General features: G+C 46.4%; 3 protein-coding genes and 1 non-coding gene across 9 annotated transcripts; all 4 read right to left on the reverse strand.

Moving 5' to 3' along the window:
- Positions 1-296: 296 nt before the first annotated feature.
- Positions 297-10,748, reverse strand: LOC119322669. Of its 6 annotated transcripts, XR_005155804.1 has the most exons (8): positions 10,282-10,745; positions 9,942-10,022; positions 9,431-9,486; positions 9,085-9,176; positions 8,762-8,917; positions 8,363-8,663; positions 7,803-7,897; positions 6,375-7,304 (listed from the first exon to the last, which is right to left on the reverse strand). XR_005155804.1 is itself a non-coding variant. In XM_037596156.1 (7 exons), exons 1-5 carry the CDS (start codon positions 10,337-10,339, stop codon positions 8,627-8,629), a joined length of 324 nt encoding a protein of 107 aa, XP_037452053.1. In that variant the 5' UTR covers positions 10,340-10,748; the 3' UTR covers positions 6,375-7,304; positions 7,803-7,897; positions 8,363-8,626. The 6 variants fall into 6 exon arrangements, 1 of the variants encoding a protein (XP_037452053.1); XR_005155803.1 differs by lacking the exon at positions 8,762-8,917 and adding an exon at positions 297-777 and having other exon boundaries at positions 6,857-7,304; positions 9,085-9,486; positions 10,282-10,744; XR_005155801.1 differs by having other exon boundaries at positions 9,085-9,486; positions 10,282-10,746.
- Positions 1,820-3,207, reverse strand: LOC119322670. Its single transcript, XM_037596157.1, has one exon. The coding sequence runs from the start codon at positions 2,900-2,902 to the stop codon at positions 2,432-2,434; it is 471 nt and encodes a 156-aa protein (XP_037452054.1). The 5' UTR covers positions 2,903-3,207; the 3' UTR covers positions 1,820-2,431.
- On the reverse strand, positions 5,713-5,783 carry TRNAG-GCC. Its single transcript has one exon. It is a non-coding gene; the product is annotated as a tRNA-Gly (tRNA).
- An 8,910-nt stretch (positions 10,749-19,658) lies between the features above and the next one.
- LOC119324686 (syntaxin-124-like) lies at positions 19,659-21,143 on the reverse strand. The gene is made up of 2 exons (XM_037598455.1): positions 20,465-21,143; positions 19,659-20,392 (listed from the first exon to the last, which is right to left on the reverse strand). The coding sequence occupies exons 1-2, from the start codon at positions 20,891-20,893 to the stop codon at positions 19,904-19,906; spliced, it is 918 nt and encodes a 305-aa protein (XP_037454352.1). The 5' UTR covers positions 20,894-21,143; the 3' UTR covers positions 19,659-19,903.
- Between the last annotated feature and the right edge of the window lie 309 nt (positions 21,144-21,452).

Genomic DNA, 21,452 nt, shown 5'->3' on the forward strand with positions numbered 1-21,452 from the left:
TTCTTAATTAAATCTTTTCCTGGTTATTAATGGTAGCGACTAGGGGAACGGGCGCAATCTGTGGCACGGGAAAGAAGTTGAGGTCGTGGGGAAGAAGAGCCCGACGTGGGGAATGGATTTAACGAGTTAAAGAGGATCAGACATTTAACCTGGATCGGTTTGCTAGCTTGGTTTTTTGTGGCCCCAGGTAATTCGTCTGAAAAAGAAACATAATCCAGTCACCTTTCCCCCTTTTGTTCTGTTATCTTTCTTGTACATTTATTCATTATCTGACACATCATGTTCAATACGACTGAAACATACATCATTTCTTGTTTTTTTTTTGAGAAAACATCTGATCTATTTATCTTCAATTGTAGCAGCACAATGAACATCAGAAATAATAAAAATTATATTTAGATTCATAGACCACCTAGCGACGACTACAAGCACTGAAGCGAGCCGAGGACGCGCCGTCGTCATCGCCCCTCCCTCATCGGAGCCAGGCAAAACTTGTTGTAGTAGACAGTTGGTAAGTCGTCGTGCTAAGACCCCATAGGACCAGCGCACTAGAACAACACCCACCGCCGATGAAGAGTAGCATAGATCAGAAGGATCCAACCTGAAGACACACGAACATAGACGAACGGCGAACAGATCCAAGCAAATCCACCAAAGGCCGATCCGCCAGAGACACACCTTCACACACCCACCGACGATACTAGATGCACCACCAAAACGGGGCTAGACAGGAAGAATATTATTCCATTTTTAGGAAGTCATCGCCGTCTCGCCTTCCTGAACAAGACACAAACCATAAAAAAACTTGAAAACGCATCTAAAAACGGAACCCTCCCACCGATAAAAGTTAGGATCCACCGCGCCCCATGGCCCTAAGCCCACAGGAGACGAGGCGGACTGCGGCGGTGCCGGTGGGAGGCGGAGGAACCCTAATTATTTAGGAGAGGAGGCGGCTGCAGCATTTCTTGTACCTGATGCATAGGTGTTCCCCAAATAAAATCATTAGACGGGCAACTTGGCAAATCCGCTAACAATAATATATAGTTGATCTTGTGCTTTTGCAGGTTCTGACTTGTCTTTTTTCGAGGGCGCTAATCACGGCTAAGAGTTTGAACAAGTTTCGTGAGGGCATGAACTATGGGGGCAACGCCTGCTGCTGCCCCATGCGATCCACGTAGGAATCAAATGGATGAGGCTACCACACATAAATCTTGAACCACAGTTTGGATGGGACCCACGCTTTTTCTATCTCAAGCCCCGATCTTCTTCCTCCATGGTTATCTCGTTCCCCTCCGCCTCCTTCAAAGATGGTGCTCCTCAATGGATTTCCAAGCCACCACGTCACCGATTCTCTCAATCCTCCCGGACCCATAGCCCCCATCACTTTTTTCTTTCGAAACCCCTTGCAATGTATTTCTCCCCAACCAGTTCGAGGCCAAGGATGGACGAGCTCAAGGCCTCATGTGGCTAGTGCAGCCGACAACTCCGTTGTTCCTGCCGGAATGAACGGTCATGTGATGGTGCGCCTTGGCATGGCCCCAGCCGGCCAGGGCGGTGCAGGCAAGCGACAACTTTGCTCATTTCCCTGGACCGGCCCGGCCGGTGCAGGCAGGCGACGACTTTGCTCCTTCTCCTAGATCAAGCGCTGCCGACAAAATTTTCTCCGAAATCCAGTCACGATGTACCTCGGCTCCGACTAGATCGAATCCATGGCGAGTGTACAAGCTCAAGGCCATGTAGTGGCCGAGCTCGAGGTGGTAATGTTGTTGTCGACCATGGCCTGACTGCATGCTTCAACTGTGTCCGGACACTCTTTTTCTTTTTTTTCCTCGCTCTCCTCATTTTTTCACCAAAGCGGTCAACTTTTCTGAGGCAACACTAACACATTTAAGACATTAGATTTTGATCCACATTGGCATCCAAGCCTAGCTGGCCAGCGAGGCAGCACGTCTCGGGCTAACCGTTGGCCATGCCCTCGCCCTGAGGGCATGTACAATGCATAGCCTCAAGGTGATGCTTCACATGCCATGTAGGATGGGATATGACGTAAAGTAGGTTCGGATAGAGAAGCAGGATCCTCTCTTGGAGGCGGGTGCTTGAAGAGAAAAAGTGTGGTCCGGTGACAAAGGTTGAAGTGAAAAGTAGAGATGCATGTGTATTAAAGTCTTTATTTTTTATTTTTTTATAAGGCACATTAGTGATAGCTTACATTGGGAAGAAAAATAAAATGTAGATACTTCAAATTACCTTTTGTCATGAGGCATATGTATTAATATGCCACCATTGTACATGCCCTGAGAAGTCTGAGCTGAAGGCCTCATGTGTACGTATGGTCGTATTTTCTTTTCCAAAGACAAGACCAGTCTGAGCTACACCCATGAGTCGATGACGTGATCGTTTCTCGTGTCCACAAACTCCTCACAAGATTTAATTACCCACAATCAGGATGCAAACGCAGGCGGTGAGCTACATCCGAGAACGCCATCCCAGCAGGACGCCGGCGGGCGTACCGCGCGGAGAAGGACCGCGGGAGGTTCTCGGGCTCCCCAGCCGCGCCGCCCTCGTCGAAGTTTTGCTCGTAATCCTCCTGCGCGTACCGCTCCTTCACGGAGGAACCCCTCCGGCTCATCACCTTGGTGACGATCTGCATCCACAGCGCTCGCGCGAACCCCATGCCGCCTGGCAAGGCAGCAGGGCCCAACTCCGCCTCCTCGCCGTTGCGGTGCCCGACCTTCCCACCCAGACGCGCGCTCCTGATCTTTCTTCGCGCCTGGCCACCGTCGCCGCCGCACGGCAAGAAGGCGGACACAACAGCTGCGGGAGAGGAGCGCTGCCTCCAGAGCCTGTCTGCCGCGGGAGGGGTGTAGCAGCCGGAGGCGCCGTGTCGTCCAGAGGTTTCCATCGGCAATAACAGCACGGCGGCGGCGGCGCGCTGAAGGAAGGACGCTGGGGGCGGAATGAGGAGACGAGAAGCCCCTCGATACGGCTTGTGATTATATAGCACGTTGGTTCTATGGGCTTCGGTATCGCGACGGGTCAAGCGCGGGCTGCGGGGTGCACCGTTGCGGCTTGGTGTCGCTAGCTGGAGGTAGTTAGCGTTGGAGGTAGTTGGCGGCTTGGTGCCGCTAGCTGGCCGCGTCGACCTGTATTGTCCATTGTGTGCGTGCGCGCGTTCAACTCTGGAGATGCCATTCTGATGTTCTTTCTGTTCCTGCTCGAAAAAATCAACGTTTGATTATTCCGGGAGTTGTCAAGCTCGGATGATGTAGAGTTATAGACACGCGGTCAGATCAGCCGTCGGCAAATGAAAGCCACGCTTCTGACCTTCAAGTGTCACTTTTGCTCTCAACATAGAGATGAGGGGAAATAATAGATGGGTTCCTCGTCAGAGAGAGAGAGAAAAATGCTAGACTTACGGAGGATTTTTTACAGAGTTTAACGGACTAACCCCTCTCCCCCTGATTTTCAGGACGGGCCCCGCTTCATCCTTAACTAATAGCCCATCTCAACTTAGCCCGTAAACGTCCTGTAAAACTCCCCGTAGTTGTAGCATTACTTGAGGGAGAGATTTTCTCAAAACAAAAAAATTGAGAGGGAGAGAGAGAGAGAGCGCGCGCGGGCGTGCAACGTGTGAGTCGCTCTCGTGACATAGTGCGTGTAAGTTTTCTAAAGAGTTAACCCTCTTAAACTTTGATCAAGTTTGGGGGGTGGGGGATATTTATATCTAAAATACCAAACATATATTATTAGATTCATCATAAGATATAGTTTCATATTTTATATATTTGATATTGTATATATAAGGGTTTGTTTGGGACTGCTCCACTCCGTCAGAATCAGTTTCAATTCACGAAATTCACTTTGAACCAGTTTCATACAGGAGTTGCAGGTCCACCAAAGAGCGGTTCCAACTAGCTCCAAGGATGTGAGATTTGGTGGAAATAGTCTATTTGATTAGATGAAGTGGAAAAAACAAAAAGGTATCTACTTACTGGTGGCAGTTTGGGTAATTCCCCCCAACTTCAGTTTCTGGAGTTTCTGGGGCACCCCCTGAAGAGTTTCACAAAAAATTAGGAGTTGTACCCTAGATTCTATATTTTTGAGCGGTATATCATGGACCTACTCCGTTTGACTTGCATTTTCTAGAGAGGAGCTGGGTTTTACGGAGCGGAGTAGTCCCAAACAGGCTCTAAATTGTTTCCTATATAAACTTGATCAAAATTTATGAAGTTTGACTTCAAAATAATCTATATGCACTATACTATGAAACAGATGGAGTATATCCGAAGATCCTTTACGATTTCCTAACCTTGAAGTAAAGAAGAGCTTTATTGATTACTACTCATATCAGTGTAATCCTTTAATAAGAGACCATGGGTTCAGTTTGGAGCCGCCAATGGTGATTGATTCCGGGTAGGACTGGTTGCTACTGCTTCTTGCGGATTGTACGAACATAGTGTGAAGTATGATTATCATGATGATTTGGAGAATTTTGCAAGTCCATTGCGATATTATTCATGGGAAGGAGGCCGTCGCGGTTGCGGCATCAGCTGACTTCTTCGTCAGCTATATGAATTTGGTGCAATTAGCCAAAAGGTACTCTATAGAAGAGATGCTAAAAGGTAAAATGGTGATCATGGACTATGGAGAGGATCCTCTGCAGAGTCCACTGGCCCGAGTGCTTCCATGGCCTGCACCCGCTAGTTGTGTAACGACACTCTCAGTCGATGGTTCATTCCGAGAGGAAGATGGAATGGCGGCGGCCAGGATGATTCTACGAAGGCCCGAGGGCTCTTTTCTTCCGGCGTGCCGCTACCTGTTTAACTGCAATGATGCTCTTGAGGCGGAGATCCACACTTTGATGATCGGTATGGCACTTGCTCAACAACATACGGAGCTTTCGGTCATGGTGCAGTCTGACTCATCGAGTGCTTTATCTTGTCCCTCACAAAAAAAAAGAGTGCTTTATCTTGTCTTTCTGACTCTAGCTTAGATCATTCGGCCTTTGGTCATTTAGTAGTTCATATCAAGTCTGTAATGATTAATAGAGTGTTTATTTCACGGAAATTACATAGGTCCCAGAATAGTGTTGTAGATTGCCTGGCAAGGTATAGTCGATCTGAGCGAGCCACAACTGTGTGGCTCGGCAGAGGTCCCCCATGTATTGAGAAACTCTTGCAAGATGTTGATGGAGCACCTGTTCAGGAGAAAAAGACACGCGACGAGGATTGCAGCTCTTATTGCCATCGATGGTCGTTGCTTGCGAGGAGGGGGAGGACGGCTCTGGCGGGCCTTAGCATAGCACGGGGTGCTGCGGGAGGAAGTAGGTGAGGATGAAGGCAGGAATCCTGAAAGGAGGACGTAGTTGAGGATGAAGGAAGGAATCCTGAAAGCTGAAAAGGAACTCTTGGTTGAAAGTGTGTTTTTGCCTAAAGGAATTCAGTGGGAATGTGATGATCCAATCACGGCTGGAGTTTCGGCAGAATTGCAGCAACACGCATGGAATCGAACCCGGGTCTGTGGTAGTTGAGGATGAAGGAAGGAATCCTGAAAGCTGAAAAGGAACTCTTGGTTGAAAGTGTGTTTTTGCTGAAAGGAATTCAGTGGAATGTGAAGATCCAATCATGGCTGGAGTTTCGGCAGAATTGCAGCGACACGCATGGAATCGAACCGGTCTGTGGAAGAGAGAGTGAGGGGCAAAACAAAAAGATATGCACCAACCGGGAATCAAACCCGGGTCTGTACCGTGGCAGGGTACTATTCTACCACTAGACCACTGGTGCTCCATGCTTTTCAAAATGCATAATAGATAATACGTTTGTCATTAATTAAGCAGAAAGTTTCGTGTTGCCGTCCGAAGGAAGAGCATTGTTTCTAAAACCTCGAGGACAAATGCTCTCACCGTCACGGACTCACGGTCTACTCCAAACTGCCAAATCTACCAGGCCGCATGTATACATGGTACCAGCCAGCGTAGCCTTAGGCCAACGTGCTTTCTTGCAGTACTATACTGATGTACTAGTGGTTGGGGCCCGCCATTGCGGGCCTCCTGGGAGGAAGTTGGGGCGTTGCGAGATAGGGACGCGCCCCTTCCACTTTCTTGTTTGCACCACGTGGTGTTATTCCATCACATACTTAAAGTACATTCATATTTAGTACTCGTACGTGCAAATTCCTAACTGGAACTTAGGTATCTTCACCTTGATGTAAGCACAAAGTTGATTATGTTCTTAAGCCATTTCTGCCATGAGGTCTATGTTCGGAAAACCTGACCCTTGCTTGCAAGTAAACAAAATGCATAGGCACATATGTTGTCTGAGTTGACAAAAAAATTGGTATCAACATGTTGGGGAAAACTGGCAGAGTTATCCGAATTCAGTAAATCAGCCATGCTTGTGTTCTTAGTTTGTCATGTCATGTACATTGTTCTTTCGGGACAACAGTTCAGTAATCCAAATCATGGTGAAATGGGCTACATGTAGTTTATTTTGTGCTTGAAACCTCACGATTGATTTGCTATTGCTTCGTTTTACAATTAGAATGGGCCAAAAAAATTTAGCAATGAGCTACCATATCAGAAAATAACTTGATCCAGAGTGCAATTCAAATTCATATTAACCAACATAAGCTTAGTCACTAAACAATCAACAAAAACTCATGCAAGATTTTGATATCAATGGCATAATGACAATTGAAAAGGTTCAATTATTTTCTTATAAAGAACAAGCTCACAAAAACTACAATCAGTGTATTGTGTTTGGAAAACCATAATCTGCAGATCTAGAAAAAAGCCTTTTATATGAGTAACAGACACAACCTTATGTTGAGAATGAAGTGCTGGTACCAAATAGCATACCTCACAGGTCGGCTGCTGTGGCAGGCTCCCGCTCAGCAGAAGTGACTTCCTTCGCTGTCACAGCTGCTGGGGCTATATTGCTAGCAGCATCAGCAGCCTCAACGGTGGAACTGAGAGCATCTTCCTTGAAATAAACACCAGAGACTTCCTTCTCTGTTACAACAGCTGGGCGGTGGAACTGAAAGCATCTACATTGATGGCTTCCTTTTTGGCACTTCAACGGCAGCTACTTCCTTATCTTCACTGGTACTATTGATCTCATCATCTATCTCCAACACCAGTGACCATTTGCTGCTCTCACCATCTTCAGTTGAGGCACCTTTAATGCTCTTGATGGCTGGTTCCGATGTGGACTTCGAAATGACACCTAAGATATGCGAATCCTCCATTGCTAGCAAGGTAACATACTTCTCAGCACTGGCAAGCTTCTGTTCTTCCTCAACTGCAGCTACAGATGCATCACATTCATAATTAGCAACAACGGATAAAAGATACAATTTGGAAAAAACAAAAGTACACACATGGCTGGATTTTGGGATGCTCCAATTAAGATCTTGTTGGCTACAGATAAAGCGAGGAAAAAATGGATACATTTCAAAACCACTACAGATAAACTGATAAAGTTTAAAATTAATCATTTTAGTTCAAATGCAACAATCCAGAGTACTAATGAGTACAGATAAACAAGATTTGAAATGCAAATCCATATTAGTGCAGGTAAAACAAGAATAAATGGATGTTTTTTTAACTTCCACAGTCTAGAGTCTTAAACAATACTCCCTCCGTAAAGAAATATAAGAGTGTTTAAATTACTACTTTAGTGATCTAAACGCTTTTATATTTATTTATAGAGGGGGTACAAATAAACAAACTGATGAGTATGTACAGTCTTAATCAATGAATAGATGGATGGATTCTGGTGCATGGGTGAATTGAACTATCTCACCTTCCTGGAGCTTGGTAGCCTCTTCCACAACTTCCTCCAGCTTAGAATTATCACATCTCTTGTGAGCAGATTCAATGGGCAAACAGAAGAAACCACTGCACAGTCAGGAAATCGAATCAGTAACTGTTCACAAACAATACAGAAACCAACTTCTTTTACAAGCTGATTTAGCTAGAATATAATGAATATTTGATCTAATACAAGAATAAACATCTAGTTCAGTTCACTATGAACTACAGAATTCACCCTGCCAGCCACGGCAGCAGCTCGAGCTGGAACCTACAGGCGCACGACACAATGATAAGAAACCAACCACTATCGCTGGATCCTACACAGCACGAATGGTCTCAGCCACATAACCATAGTGCTTTTAGAACAGATATCATTCAGATAACTAAACCAACACTGAATCAGAAGTACAATGCGACTTCACAGTCAATTACCAGCACAACACCAACTCATGACTGTAAATCTACAAGGCGAGCTTGTACCATCAATTGAAAATGAGGTAAAGTGGAATCGCGATACACATGTAGAATGCAGAGTACATGTACACTGACCTCGATGATCCAGTTCACCATGGCAGAACGCTGCTCCACGACGTGACGGCCACAGTTGCCTGACATGGAGGCGTACACCTCAGTGTAGTCGCACGCCATCACTCCTCGCCGCTCATGCCGCCAGAACCGCTCGTAGCTCTCCTCGTCCTCAAATTCATGAAAAAATAGTGCATGGCAAGACTTACTGAAGGTGTGAAACCATTGTATGGATTTTATCCTGCCTTGGAATCTACCAAAAGCCTTTTGGCATTCTGGATGTTGATGTCACTCCACCAGGATAGCTTGAATCAAGTCAGCAAACCTGCACAATGAAAACTTTAGCAGGGAAAGAACAATCTTTACTTTCTTATGCACTTGTGCATATGAAATCCCATTGAGTTCGAACAGAAAGCTACTAACAGCCAAACTCGCATGTGCCTCTGATATAAAAACTTGTCACAATAAAGTAGCTATATATTTTGGTAGTTTGTTAGTAGATATCCCTTGAAAGTATGAGATCCATCATCCATCCAACATAAGTAGTGAAATATTTCAAGGATGCAACCGAAGACACACCTGGTCAAGGATAAAACTGAGTTTAGAAATAAAGGAAAAGAAATTTACTCATGCAGTAAAGAGCATTAAGTAACCAACGGATCAACTCCAAAGAATGAATGAAAAACAAAAATATACATTTGGGAAATCTCAAATTTAGGCCAAGTTCTAGTTTGGAAGTTCAATACCTTATAATCATGAACCCTGATTGTATCAGGTGAAACAAGGAGAATGTTCTCTGGCTTAAGATCCATGTGAATAAGCTGCAGGTCATGTATAACTGCAGGGGTAAGAAAAATAGAATTGTTATGTATAGATACAAAAGAAGAAGAAGAAGAAATAGGTGCTTAGAACTGGCAGGTACAGATAGAAATAAACAATTTAGCACAACCACGGCAAGGTTTCAACATAATAGTAATTTGTCTAATAGAACAAACAGCAGAATTAAACCGAATACTAAACTATCTTTGGTTCACAATGTATATGATCTTGGTTAAAATCTTGAGTTTAAAAAGGAGCAGAGATTGTCAACACATGTGGATTAGGTGCTCGTGTCGCTTGATTCTTCCTCTTAAAGATTCCCATCCCACCTAAAATGCAAAGACACATGGGGAATTACAGTTAGCAGTGTTCTACTACAATTTTTCCTATAATTTTCTCCTTAAAAACGAAATGACATATTTTTCGTGAAGAATGAAAGGTCAATTATTTATTCTTTTGGTGCCTGTGAGGAAAGTGGAAGGATTAACACTGGCCATACTCATGGAACCTGTAGCAAGATAGTAGTATTTATTAACCTGATAACATCATAGTTTTAGCTAGGTCCTGACATTCAAATTCCTAGTTGGACACTATCACAGACCACGCCGGGGTGATGCAAGACAGAAAATATATGTGAGCATTCTCAAATCATAACCAAATCGAAAGAAAAAGATTTATCATGTCCTTAACATGTACATTATTCATTTCATTTTATCACAAAAACAGAAAAGTGTATCCGATAATATATGCTTAGGATATCTAAGAATCAAAAGGGGAAATATACCATGGTTGATCCTTATTTCCATCTCACCACCATCAGCCAACACAAAGGGATCAGCAGTCAAATCCATCAATTGGCTACTGCCTGCAGGAGAGACAAAGAAACTGCATAAACATCCAATTCTAGAACTGACAAAATCTACACACAAATGAATTCATATCAGCCTCTCAATTCATCTAGAGCAATAAATGAAACACTAATCCTGCCACTGCAGAGCGCAGCAATCCAGAACAGCCTCCTAAATGCTCCAAATCCAAAATCCAAACAGATTTCAGATTAACACAGGCAAAGTGGAACCATCAAACCAAGCAACCAAATCAGAGCCTCCATCAGACTAACAAACCTGAGATAGCAGTGGAGGTGATGAAACTCGTCGAAGCTGACGCCGTTGTCGCGGCCATCCATCACCAGCCACCGCAGCTCCGCCTCCACCTCCGCGGCGCCCGCGTCGGAGCCGTAGCCGCAACCACCCTTTGTCGTGTGCGCTGGCTTGGCCCACCTCGCCGAGGCACAGGGGAATAAGAGAGGGAAGTAGGAGGTCCATGCCGCCGCCCTCGGTCAGGAGCAGGGTCAGGAAGACGAGCGGCGAGGACCCCGACCCGAAGAGCTCGCCGCCGGCGAAGAGGACGGAGGGGCCACCAAGAGGAGAAGATCCATAGGAGAAGCCAACCTTCCTTCGGTGGCCAGCGCCGGAGGAGCGACGGGACGGCGGCGGCAGCGGCGGCCCTAGATGGGGAGTGGGAAGAGGAGGTTGCGTGTGGGAGACGAGGTGTCTGCGTCTAGAGAGCGAAAGGGTTTGGGGATCAACTCGTTTTTCTCTTCCCCTTTCTCTCAGACGAAGTGAATATTGTGGTGGCCCAGCAAATCTTACTTGTCTCGTAGCTGATCCGACGTGGACAGTGCGAGAAGGCGCCTTTGATGCACAGCTGAATGGTTTTAATTTTTGTGGAGGAACCTGCCCCTAGATAGTTAGATTCGAGAATGAAATTGAGGGCATGAACACAGCATGACCTGCACGTTGTCACCCTCGATCACCATCGTCGTGATTCAGTCGACAAGGATATCTTTTTTTTTTGGCAGAAAGTTTTTCTAGCTTTTCCCGCGGGCTGGATGATGGCTTTCCTGACATCCCTATCCTCTCCCTCTCCCCACGCCGACCATGGCCGCCGATCTGCGGCGACGCCGACGCGCGTGGTCGCCGATGCGCGGAGTCAGTGGTTGTGGGACACGTCCGTGTACCGCTTGGCTCGTCCCGTGTACCGCAGCGGACGGCTGACCCGGGGGTACTCGGACCCGCACCCGACACGCGCGCCATGGCGGGGCCAGGAGGTGGGGCAAGCACGGGCCAGGTGGGGGCGTTGGCTACAGGTCATGCGGCTAGGGTTGCGGAGGAGATAAGACCCCCACAACCCCACTCGATTCCAGATCTCGATCTCCTTCTCCATCACTTCTGGGAGGCGCCTAGGGTTTCCCCGTCGTTCGGCTGGTGGGAGGGGAAGGCGGGAGGAGATCACAGATCCTTCGCTCAGGTCGCAGCGACTCCACCGTGCGCGAGTCCACCCACTCCCATGGCGGACCGAGGAGCGGAGAACCGGGGCCATCGGCTGGATGGCTTCGGGGCGGGCCGGGCTGGCCGGGGCGCCGGTCGCTTCGGTCGGGGCGCAAGGCGCGGCGGAGGTGGCGGTGGCCGCAACATGGTCTGGACACGGGACAACGAAGATGGCGGTCAGGTCTCCACCAACATGGATCAGGGGCGTGTGCTACCAGATCGAGCGAGGTGGGAGGCGGCGGCCATGGAGACGCAGAGTGATGGCCGTCGCACTGAGAGATGGGGCGACAACAACAACCCAGGCAAGGCGACTACGGGCGACAATCTGCGTCCTCAACAAGATCTGCATCCTCAACAAGATCTACGTCCCCAGCACGATGCGCGTCCTCAACAAGATCGACGTCATCCAACTCCGGGAAGAAGGAATGCCACCCCACTAGTGGGTGGTGCTGAGGTTTGCGTCACTTGCAAAGATCTTGGGCATGTCCCAATGTGCTGTCCTAGAGCAGTTTGCGGTAGATGTGGTTTAAGTGGGCATCTGGTTCCTATTTGCAATATTGTTCTTCCTTGGGAATGTGTGGCGCCTATGTGTGGTTTTCAAGCTAGGGGGAACGGATTCTTTTATATACATGATGCTAGTACTCCCAAGCAAAACACTGATAGGAACAGATTTATTGTGATAACTGTGATAGAAGGGCAAGCTAATGGCAGGCAGTTAGTGGAGTTCTTTAATGCGTACATTAATACAAACTGGAAGTGCTCTGCTAGGTCGATTGGACTTAATACATTTGTGATGAGGTTTCCCTCACCTAGAGATGTGGATGAGGCCTGTTTTGCCGAAACTATGAATATCAAAAGCTGTGGTGCTGTGGTGAGCCTCAAAAAATGGTCTGAATCTGTGGGTGCCAAGGGTGTACTTAACATTGCTTGGGTCAATGTTAGCAACATTCCTTTGGACAAAAGATGTGAAAGAAATATTGCCTATGTTGGATCTTTGGTGGGTGTAACCCTGGACATCGGCAAAGCTACTGTCAATAGACCCGAGTCGGTCAGAATTAAATTGGGATGTAGAGATGCTGAAAATATCCCAGCTAAGGCAGAGGGGGTGTTGGGAGATCATTTTTATGATTTTTTCTACTCAGTGGATAAAATTCTGGTTAAAAACAATCCTAAAGAAAGTGTGACAGTACCTCAGGATGCAGATAAGGGAGTGTCCCCCAAAAGAGCTAGAATTACTGAAAATGTGAAAAATGGGGACCAGGGGGGATCTTCTTCCACTCTGGGAGATTTTTCTACTCCACCCAATTCTGCTGGGAAGGGAGTGAGCATGCCTGCTTTAACAGAAAATCTGGAAGAGGATAATGATGATGAAAAAAATCAAAAAGAAAATGAGGAGAATCTCTCTGAGGAGGAAAGTGAGGAGATTGATAATGAGCTTCTCATTGACACTATTGTGTCTGAGAACAGAGAAAAGCAAATGGCGGGAGGGGTGTCCCCAGAAACTATAGCATATGAAAAGATTGTGGTGAATACCATGCAGATCGTATCCAGTGTGTCACTTGTCAGAGAAAAGGCATCTTATCTGGATGCTGTGTTGGGGCAACCACATGTTACTGAGCTGGACCCTGATGATATATCATGTCAGCAAGTAACGTCGGTATATTCTGTGCAATCTCCTGATACTTCTGAGGAGGAGAATGTGGAGGTGATCCCTACTCCACCTATGGTGGAGGAAGTGCAGATCAGGTTGAGCCAGAGAACTGCTGGTGGGAACATGGAGCATATGGGGATTCGAGCTGAAAAATTGACCAAGAAGAGAAATCTTCAAGGTAATGAAATATCCCCTAACTCCAACTCTTTTGAAATTCTGTCCAATCTAAAAATTGTTAATACTGCTTCTATGATGGGGGTGGAGATTCCTGACAATAACTTTACTGTTATTGATGTGATTAGAGAACTGGAAAAATCCAGAGCCAATATAGCTGAGAAAGTTGAAAACACTGAGAAACAAAAAGATAATGTTTTGTTTATTACCAATGCGGCTGGAGACAAATCTCCTCTTAATACAAACTGGGTGAGGGATGGGGAGGTGGATGAAGAGGAGTTTACTGTTGTTAGATCTAGAAGAAGGGATAAGAAGAAGGTGAATGTTGTAATATCTAAACCTGTGACTAGAAGTCAAAAAAATAAAATGTCTTTTGATGCTGGTTCGACCATGCTTCCTGGTAAACCTAGCAACAAAGGACAGTCCCCCAAATGCAAGAAAAAATGATTAGCCTCTTTTGGAACTATAGGGGAGTGGGAAAGAGAGGTATGGCAACCTGCTTATCTGACCTAATTAGAGACTACTGCCTAGATTTCATTGGCATTCAGGAAACAATGAAAAAGGACTTTTCCTCTAAATTCTTGAGGAAAATTGATCTTGGACAGTATTTTGATTGGAGGTGGATTCCTTCACTAGGTAAGTCTGGAGGGATTCTGTGTGGTACTAAGGAGGATACTTTTGAGGTGAGGTCATGTGAGACAGGCAAATATATCATGAAACTGGAATTATGGGATAAGAGGAAAAAAATGTTGTAATGTATACTGGTAGTATATGGATCTGCTCATGAAGAGTATAAAATGGAATTTTTGACCGAATTGTCTGACGTGTGTGGCAATATTACTTGCCCTTACATTGTAGGGGGGACTTTAATATCCTTAGATATGCTAAGGAAAAAAATAAGAAGACCAGGATGAGTCATGCTACTGATCTCTTTAATTCCATCATTAACACATTCTGTCTCAGGGAAATTGACATAAATGGTGGTATATACACTTGGTCTAATAATCAACATAACCCTACCCTCGAAAAGTTGGACCGTATACTTATGTCCAGTTCTTGGGAAAGGCAATTCCCTTTGACTTTTGTCAGGAAACTGACCAAAGAGATTTCAGATCATAGTCCTTTGATCCTGAATACAGAGGACTGCACTCCTAACACAAGTCATAAAAGAGAATTCAGATTTGACCTCAATTGGCTCAGAAATCCTGAATTTGTTCCCTTAGTTGCTAAGGTGTGGATGAAACCTGTAAATGCAAACGACCCCATTGATGTGTTAAACATCAAAATGAAGAGATTCAAAAAGTTTTTCAAAGGGTGGGGATCCAACTTGTTTGGGAAGTGTAGAAAGAGAAGAAGAGACCTTAGAGAGGAACTTGAACATCTAGAAAAATTAGAAGAAACTGATGTGCTTTCTCCCGAATTATACTGCAAGAAAGTGGATATTTTGGTGGAACTTTATAATTTACTTGTGGAAGAAGAGATTGCATGGATGCAAAAATCACATGAAAATTGGTTGTTGAAAGGGGATAGAAATACTGAATATTTTCACAGAATTGTGAATGCTAGAAGAAGGAGAAATACTATTTTCTCACTTAGCTGTGGAGATGAGATGATTGAGGGGACTAGAAACTTGCTGAAACATGCAACTGAGTTCTATAAAGAACTTTTTGGGCCTGCAGCTGGAAATCTATGCAGACTTAAGGAAAATATGTGGGAACCAAATGAAAAGTTGTCAAATATTGATAACTTCATTCTTACTAGACCCTTCTCTGAAACAGAAATAAAGAATGCTCTTTTCTCTATGAAGAAAAATAAAGCACCAGGACCAGACAATATGCCCATTGAATTCTTTCAGCATTGCTGGGACATAGTAAAAAATGAAGTGCTACTCTTGTTTGAGTGGTTTCATGACAACAAACTAGATGTACAACGTTTGAACTATGGGATAATTACGTTGAAGGAAATATGCCCTAGAGGCAATAATAAAGTTATTATTTATTTCCTCATATCATGATAAATGTTTATTATTCATGCTAGAATTGTATTAACCGGAAACATGATACATGTGTGAATACATAGACAAACATATAGTCACTAGTATGCCTCTACTTGACTAGCTCATTAATCAAAGATGGTTATGTTTCCTAACCATAGACATGTGTTGTCATTTGATTAATGGGATCACATCATTAGGAGAATGATGTGATTGACATGACCCATTCCGTTAGCCTAGCACTTGATCGTTTAGTATATTGCTATTGCTTTCTTCATGACTTATACATGTTCCTGTAACTATGAGAATTATGCAACTCCCGTTTACCGGAGGAACACTTTGGGTACTACCAACGTAACTGGGTGATTATAAAGGAGTACTACGGGTGTCTCCGAAGGTACATGTTGAGTTGGCGTATTTCGAGATTAGGTTTTGTCACTCCGATTGTCAGAGAGGTATCTCTGGGCCCCCTCGGTAATGCACATCATTATAAGCCTTGCAAGCAATGTGACCAAATGAGTTGGTTACGAGATGATGCATTACGGAATGAGTAAAGAGACTTGCCGGTAACGAGATTGAACTAGGTATTGGATACCGACGATCAAATCTCGGGCAAGTAACATACCGATGACAAAGGGAACAACGTATGTTGTTATGCGATTTGATCGATAAAAGATCTTCGTAGAATATGTAGGAACCAATATGGGCATCCAGGTTCCGCTATTGGTTATTGACCGAGAATAGTTCTAGGTCATGTCTACATAGTTCTCGAACCCGTAGGGTCCGCACGCTTAACGTTACGATGACAGTTTTATTATGAGTTTACAAGTTTTGATGTACCGAAGTTTGTTCGGAGTCCCGGATGTGATCACGGACATGACGAGGAGTCTCAAAATGGTCGAGACATAAAGATTGATATATTGGACGACTATATTCGGACACAGGAAGTGTTCCGGGTGATTTCGGAGAAAACTGGAGTGCCGGAGGGTTACCGGAACCCCCCGGAGAGTTAATGGGCCACATGGGCCTTGGTGGAAAGAGAGAGGGGCGGCCAGGAAGGGCCGCGCGCCCCCTCTCCCTCTGGTCCGAATTGGACTAGGAGGGGGGGGGGCGGCGCCCCCCTCTTTCCTTCCCCTCCTCTCCCCCTTCCTTCCCCTCCTAGTAGGAGTAGGAAAGGAGGAGTCCTACTCCTACTAGGAGGAGGACTCCTCCTCCTGGCGCGCCCAACAAGGGCCGGCCGGCCTCCCCCCTCCCTCCTTTATATACGGGGGCAGGGGGCACCCCATAGACACACAAGTTGATCTACGGATCGTTCCTTAGCCGTGTGCGGTGCCCCCCTCCACCATATTCCACCTCGGTCATATCGTCGCGGAGTTTAGGGGAAGCCCTGCGCCGGTAGAGCATCATCATCGTCACCACGCCGTCGTGCTGACGGAACTCATCCCCGAAGCTTTGCTGGATCGGAGCCCGAGGATCGTCATCGAGCTGAACGTGTGCTGAACTCGGAGGTGCCGTACGTTCGGTGCTTGGATCGGTCGGATCGTGAAGACGTACGACTACATCAACCGCGTTGTCATAACGCTTCCGCTTACGGTCTACGAGGGTACGTGGACAACACTCTCCCCTCTCGTTGCTATGCCATCACCATGATCTTGCGTGTACGTAGGAATTTTTTTGAAATTACTACGTTCCCCAACATACGTTACTACCCAAAGTGGTAGGGGCGAATAAAATTCAGCAGTTTCGACCCATATGCTTGCTGAGATGCATTTATAAGCTCATCACTAAAGTGCTTACTATTAGACTGGAGCCTTTTGTTGATGTCCTATTTAGTAGGCATCAAAATGCTTTTATCAAAAAGAGAGACATAATGGATGGAATCATATCTTTACATGAGATTCTCCACCATACTTACAGTAAGAAAAAGTCAGGGATGGTGTTGAAACTAGACTTCGAAAAGGCCTACGACAAAGTTAACTGGGAGTTCTTATTAAACTGTCATAAGATGAGGGAGTTCCATCCGCAATGGATTGAATGGGTTAGGAAGATCCTGGTAGGAGGTACAGTAAGTGTGAAGTTGAATGATGAGGTAGGACCCTATTTTCAAAGCTCGAAAGGGGTGCGCCAGGGTGACCCATTCTCACCTTTTCTCTTTAACTTAGCCGCTGACTGCTTGACAAAAATGGTGATAAAGGCTCAGCAAAATGGCCCGTTCAAAGGATTAGCATCTGATTTGATACCCAATGGGGTGGCTATCTTGCAATATGCGGATGACACGATCCTATGTTTCGAAGATAATCCTAGAAATGCTCTCAATATTAAGCTGTTGCTATATCTCTTTGAAGTCATGTCCGGGCTAAAAATCAATTTTATGAAAAGTGAAATATTTTTGATTCGTGCTGATGATACTACTATGCAAAACTATGCTGAGATGTTTAACTGCCAGATAGGTAACTTTCCTATCAAATACCTAGGCATGCCTGTGAGTTATGCTGGCTTGAAATGCAGTGACTGGATCTTTGTTGATGACAAGTTCATTGATCACTGCGAAAACTGGATTAGTGAAATCCTATCCATGGGGGGAAGGCTGATCAAAGTGAATTCTGTGCTATCTCACATTCCTACTTTCTACATGTCTATATTTCTTCTGAACAAGACTACCCTGGAAAAATGGGACAAACCCAGGAGGAAATTTTTCTGGCATAACAATAAGAAAAAGAGAGGCTACCACATGGTTAAATGGAGCCGTATATGTCGATCCAAAAAGAAAGGGGGTTTGGGTGTTAAAGACTTGAGGAAACAGAATATTAGTCTTTTAGTGAAATGGTGGTGGAAGCTTGAGAAAAATAATGGACTATGGCAAGATATAGTTAAGGCTAAATACCTTAAGAAAACTTCGGTTGCTATGGTAAAACACAAAGCCAGTGACTCACCTTGCTGGAAGTCACTTTTGAAAGTGAAATACTTCTATATGATGGGAAGGGGTATTAATTTGAACAGGGGAGATGTGGCTAGGCTCTGGCAGGATAGCCTGGAGGGTAAAATTCCTTCTAAAGACAGATTCCCACTGCTCTTTGAGACTTGTAATGAACAAAACTGTAATGTTGACCAGTTTAAATGCCTGGATCAGATCTCCTCTTTTAGGAGGAGGATGTCTCCTGAGATGTTGAAACAATGGGAAAAAATGAATAATGAGGTGTTAAATCTTAAACTTAGTGATGGGCCAGATGAGGTTTATTGGAAATGGGACAGTTCGGGCAATTATACCACTAAATCCATGTATACTTGGCTGGAAAAAGATATAGCAGGATCTAACTTTAAATGAATTTGGAATGCAAAGCTACCTCTTAAAATTCAAATTTTCTTATGGCAGATGGCGCAGAATGCCATCCTAACCAGGGACAATATGAAAATAAAGATTATGGCCGGGGGCCCCTTGCTGTTCGTTCTGTAACCAACTAGAAACAGCTCAGCACTTATTCTTTTTATGCCCTGTCTCCAGGGTGGTGTGGAGAAACGTGGGTTCCTTGCTTGGAACTGATTGTTGTCCCAATTCTGTTTGGCAATATTATACATGGATGTACAGTTTCTTACCTGGGGTGGACAAAATTTACACTGTTGGCTTGGCTGCTATATGTTGAGCTATTTGGCTGGCCAGGAACCAAGCCACTTTTGAACTCAAATGGATTAACTCCCCATTTGAGATTGTTTTCACAGCTTGTGCTTTTTTGGTAAACTAGGCAGGTCTCCAGAAAGCAGAGATGGGAGAGATGGTGAAAAAAGGAGCGGAGATGCTGAGGGAGAACACTACGCAGATGATGCTGCTTTGCGGCCCACCAGTTCCAGCTAAAGATGGGCGCGACGAGAACTGAGGAAGAAGGCGCTGCTGATCCTGTTCAGTAAGTTGCTGGCGTGTTTGTTTTGCAGAAGGAGAGTCGTTGATGCATCCTGGGAGCCAGGCTGGATGACCTGGGTGGTGCCACTTAGACCTTGGTAGGAGGGTTCTGGTAGTTCTTTTGGATGTTTGGTGTTATGGCGGCTGTGGCCTGGCGTCTGATGGTGTTATCTGTAAGACCTGTGATACTTTCCGTAGGTGTTCGTTAGCGCGGTTTTGGGTGACATCAGGTTTTCGCCCCATGATCTGTTGTTCCTGATGACAGGCGCAGATAGTGGGTTTCCTGATGTTGCCCCGAACTCGCTTTTCCTCTTTCTTTCTAGCCTTGTTGGTTTCAGTTCCCAAGACGTTGTATTTCCGTTATGAAAGTAATGGATTGGGGAAAAGCCCGGTTCGAAAAAAAGTCGACAAGGATGCCGGCCGGCCATACTTCTCCCACGACCGGCTGGCTCAAGAGGGAATTTAAATATTTTGATATACAGATAATAACCATCCTAAAGTAACACTTCTGATCTGATCTATGACAAGTTTTTTTCATTTTTTAGATCAAATCGAAAGGCTAACTATGATAAAAGAATCTCCATCTCAATCCAAAGGAACTAGACAACACATACATCAAAAACATGCAGCGCAGAAGAAGAGATCGATGGAGGCGAACGGATAGGTCATCGATCAATCAATTCACCGCGCGCCATGCTGCAATCTATCTGCCGCTCAAGAGCTTGAGGTTGACGAGTATCGGCAGCACGATGACGAGGACGAGCACGGCGCCGGCGACGACGGCGATGCAGGCCCACTTGCGGCTGCTCTTCTGGTAGACGCGCGCGGACTCGAGCTCCACGGTGCCCCTGATCACGAAGGAGCTGGCGCGCGCGACGTGGGTCTCGATGTTGTTGAGCTGGTGGCCCTGCGCCTCCACCAGCGCCGCCATGTCCAGGAACACCTGGTGCAGCTCCAGCAGGCTGCGCTCGATGTCCTTCACGGCGTCGTGCCGCTCCTGGATCTCCGACACCGTGGCCATCACCTGCCCGCGCCCTTGGTCCCGCTGGATCGCCTTCTGCAGGAACGTCTCGCTCTCCCCCGACGAGATGAGCGCATCGATCGTGCTCTCCTCCGCCGTCTCCCCCGTCACCGTGTAGTATCGCCGCGCCACCGTCTCCTTGTACTCCGCCGCCATCCGCGTCCGAAGGCCCTGCGCTCTCTCCGGTCAGGTAGCTGGCTCGCGCGGGGCGAGGCAATGAACCAAGAAAACTCAATGTTTTACCTGGAAGTCGTCCATGAGGTCCTTGAGCTTGTTGCCGAGGCCGGAGACGACGGAGGAGCGGGTGCGGTCGGTGGAGGAGCCGGCACCGCAGCCGGGGAGCTTGCGGCTGGCGGCGTTGGCGCAATCGAGGGCCTCGAGCTTGGCCTTGACGACCTTAGCGCGGCGGAGGACCTGCACGACGTCGCCGTCCATGCGGGCGCGGAGGGACTTGACGGCGCGGGCGTCGTGTGCGGTCTTGCTCTCCTCGTTCACCGACTGCAGCCGGCGGTGCATGGCCTCGAGGCCGCGGATGTCCTCCTTGACGCCCTCCACGTCCTCGAAGAACATGTCGAGGTTGGCGCCGCCGCCGGCCTCCATCTCGTCCAGCGCCACCTGGTCCTTCAGGTCGGCATACTTCTTGAACGAGCTCGACGAGAAGAGGTCGTTCATCTCGGAACACCAAGCAGAGTTCAATGGCGCTGAGCAACCCGCAACCGGGAGGAGAGCAAAGAGCAGAGGCGGTGTGGCGAGAAACCGAGCTAGCTATAGGGGACAGGAGCAATGGCGCCGCCGGCTTATGGCATTATTAATTCGTCCGTCGTGAGAGCAACTAATGCGGCGACAAGTGTAGCACAGCATTACAAATTCAGGGGCTGTGGCAACGAGAGATGAGGACAGGTGAAGGGTGTGCCAATTGGCGGGGGGAGAAGAACACGACCTCTCTGGCATCCAAGGGAATGGAACGGAAATGGACGTGCGGAGGTACAAGTCCATCCGGGTTGACTTGGTGTGGGGAACGCGGGGACAAGGCCAACGTGTGGCATGCACGGCCGGATGTCTCGCACGGTGGCACCACGTCCATAATTACTCTTTTTAGGCACGTCTATGGGTGCGGCTACGTCTTAGTCGACTGAGGCAAGCGACATATTATATAAAAAAGAGAAAAAAAATTAAGAAGAAAATTTTGCATCAATCTCCATGCAAGTTCAAAGGCATATAGCATCGATTG

Source organism: Triticum dicoccoides, chromosome 6B (genome assembly GCF_002162155.2).
Source record: "Triticum dicoccoides isolate Atlit2015 ecotype Zavitan chromosome 6B, WEW_v2.0, whole genome shotgun sequence".
Classification (NCBI taxonomy): domain Eukaryota; kingdom Viridiplantae; phylum Streptophyta; class Magnoliopsida; order Poales; family Poaceae; genus Triticum; species Triticum dicoccoides.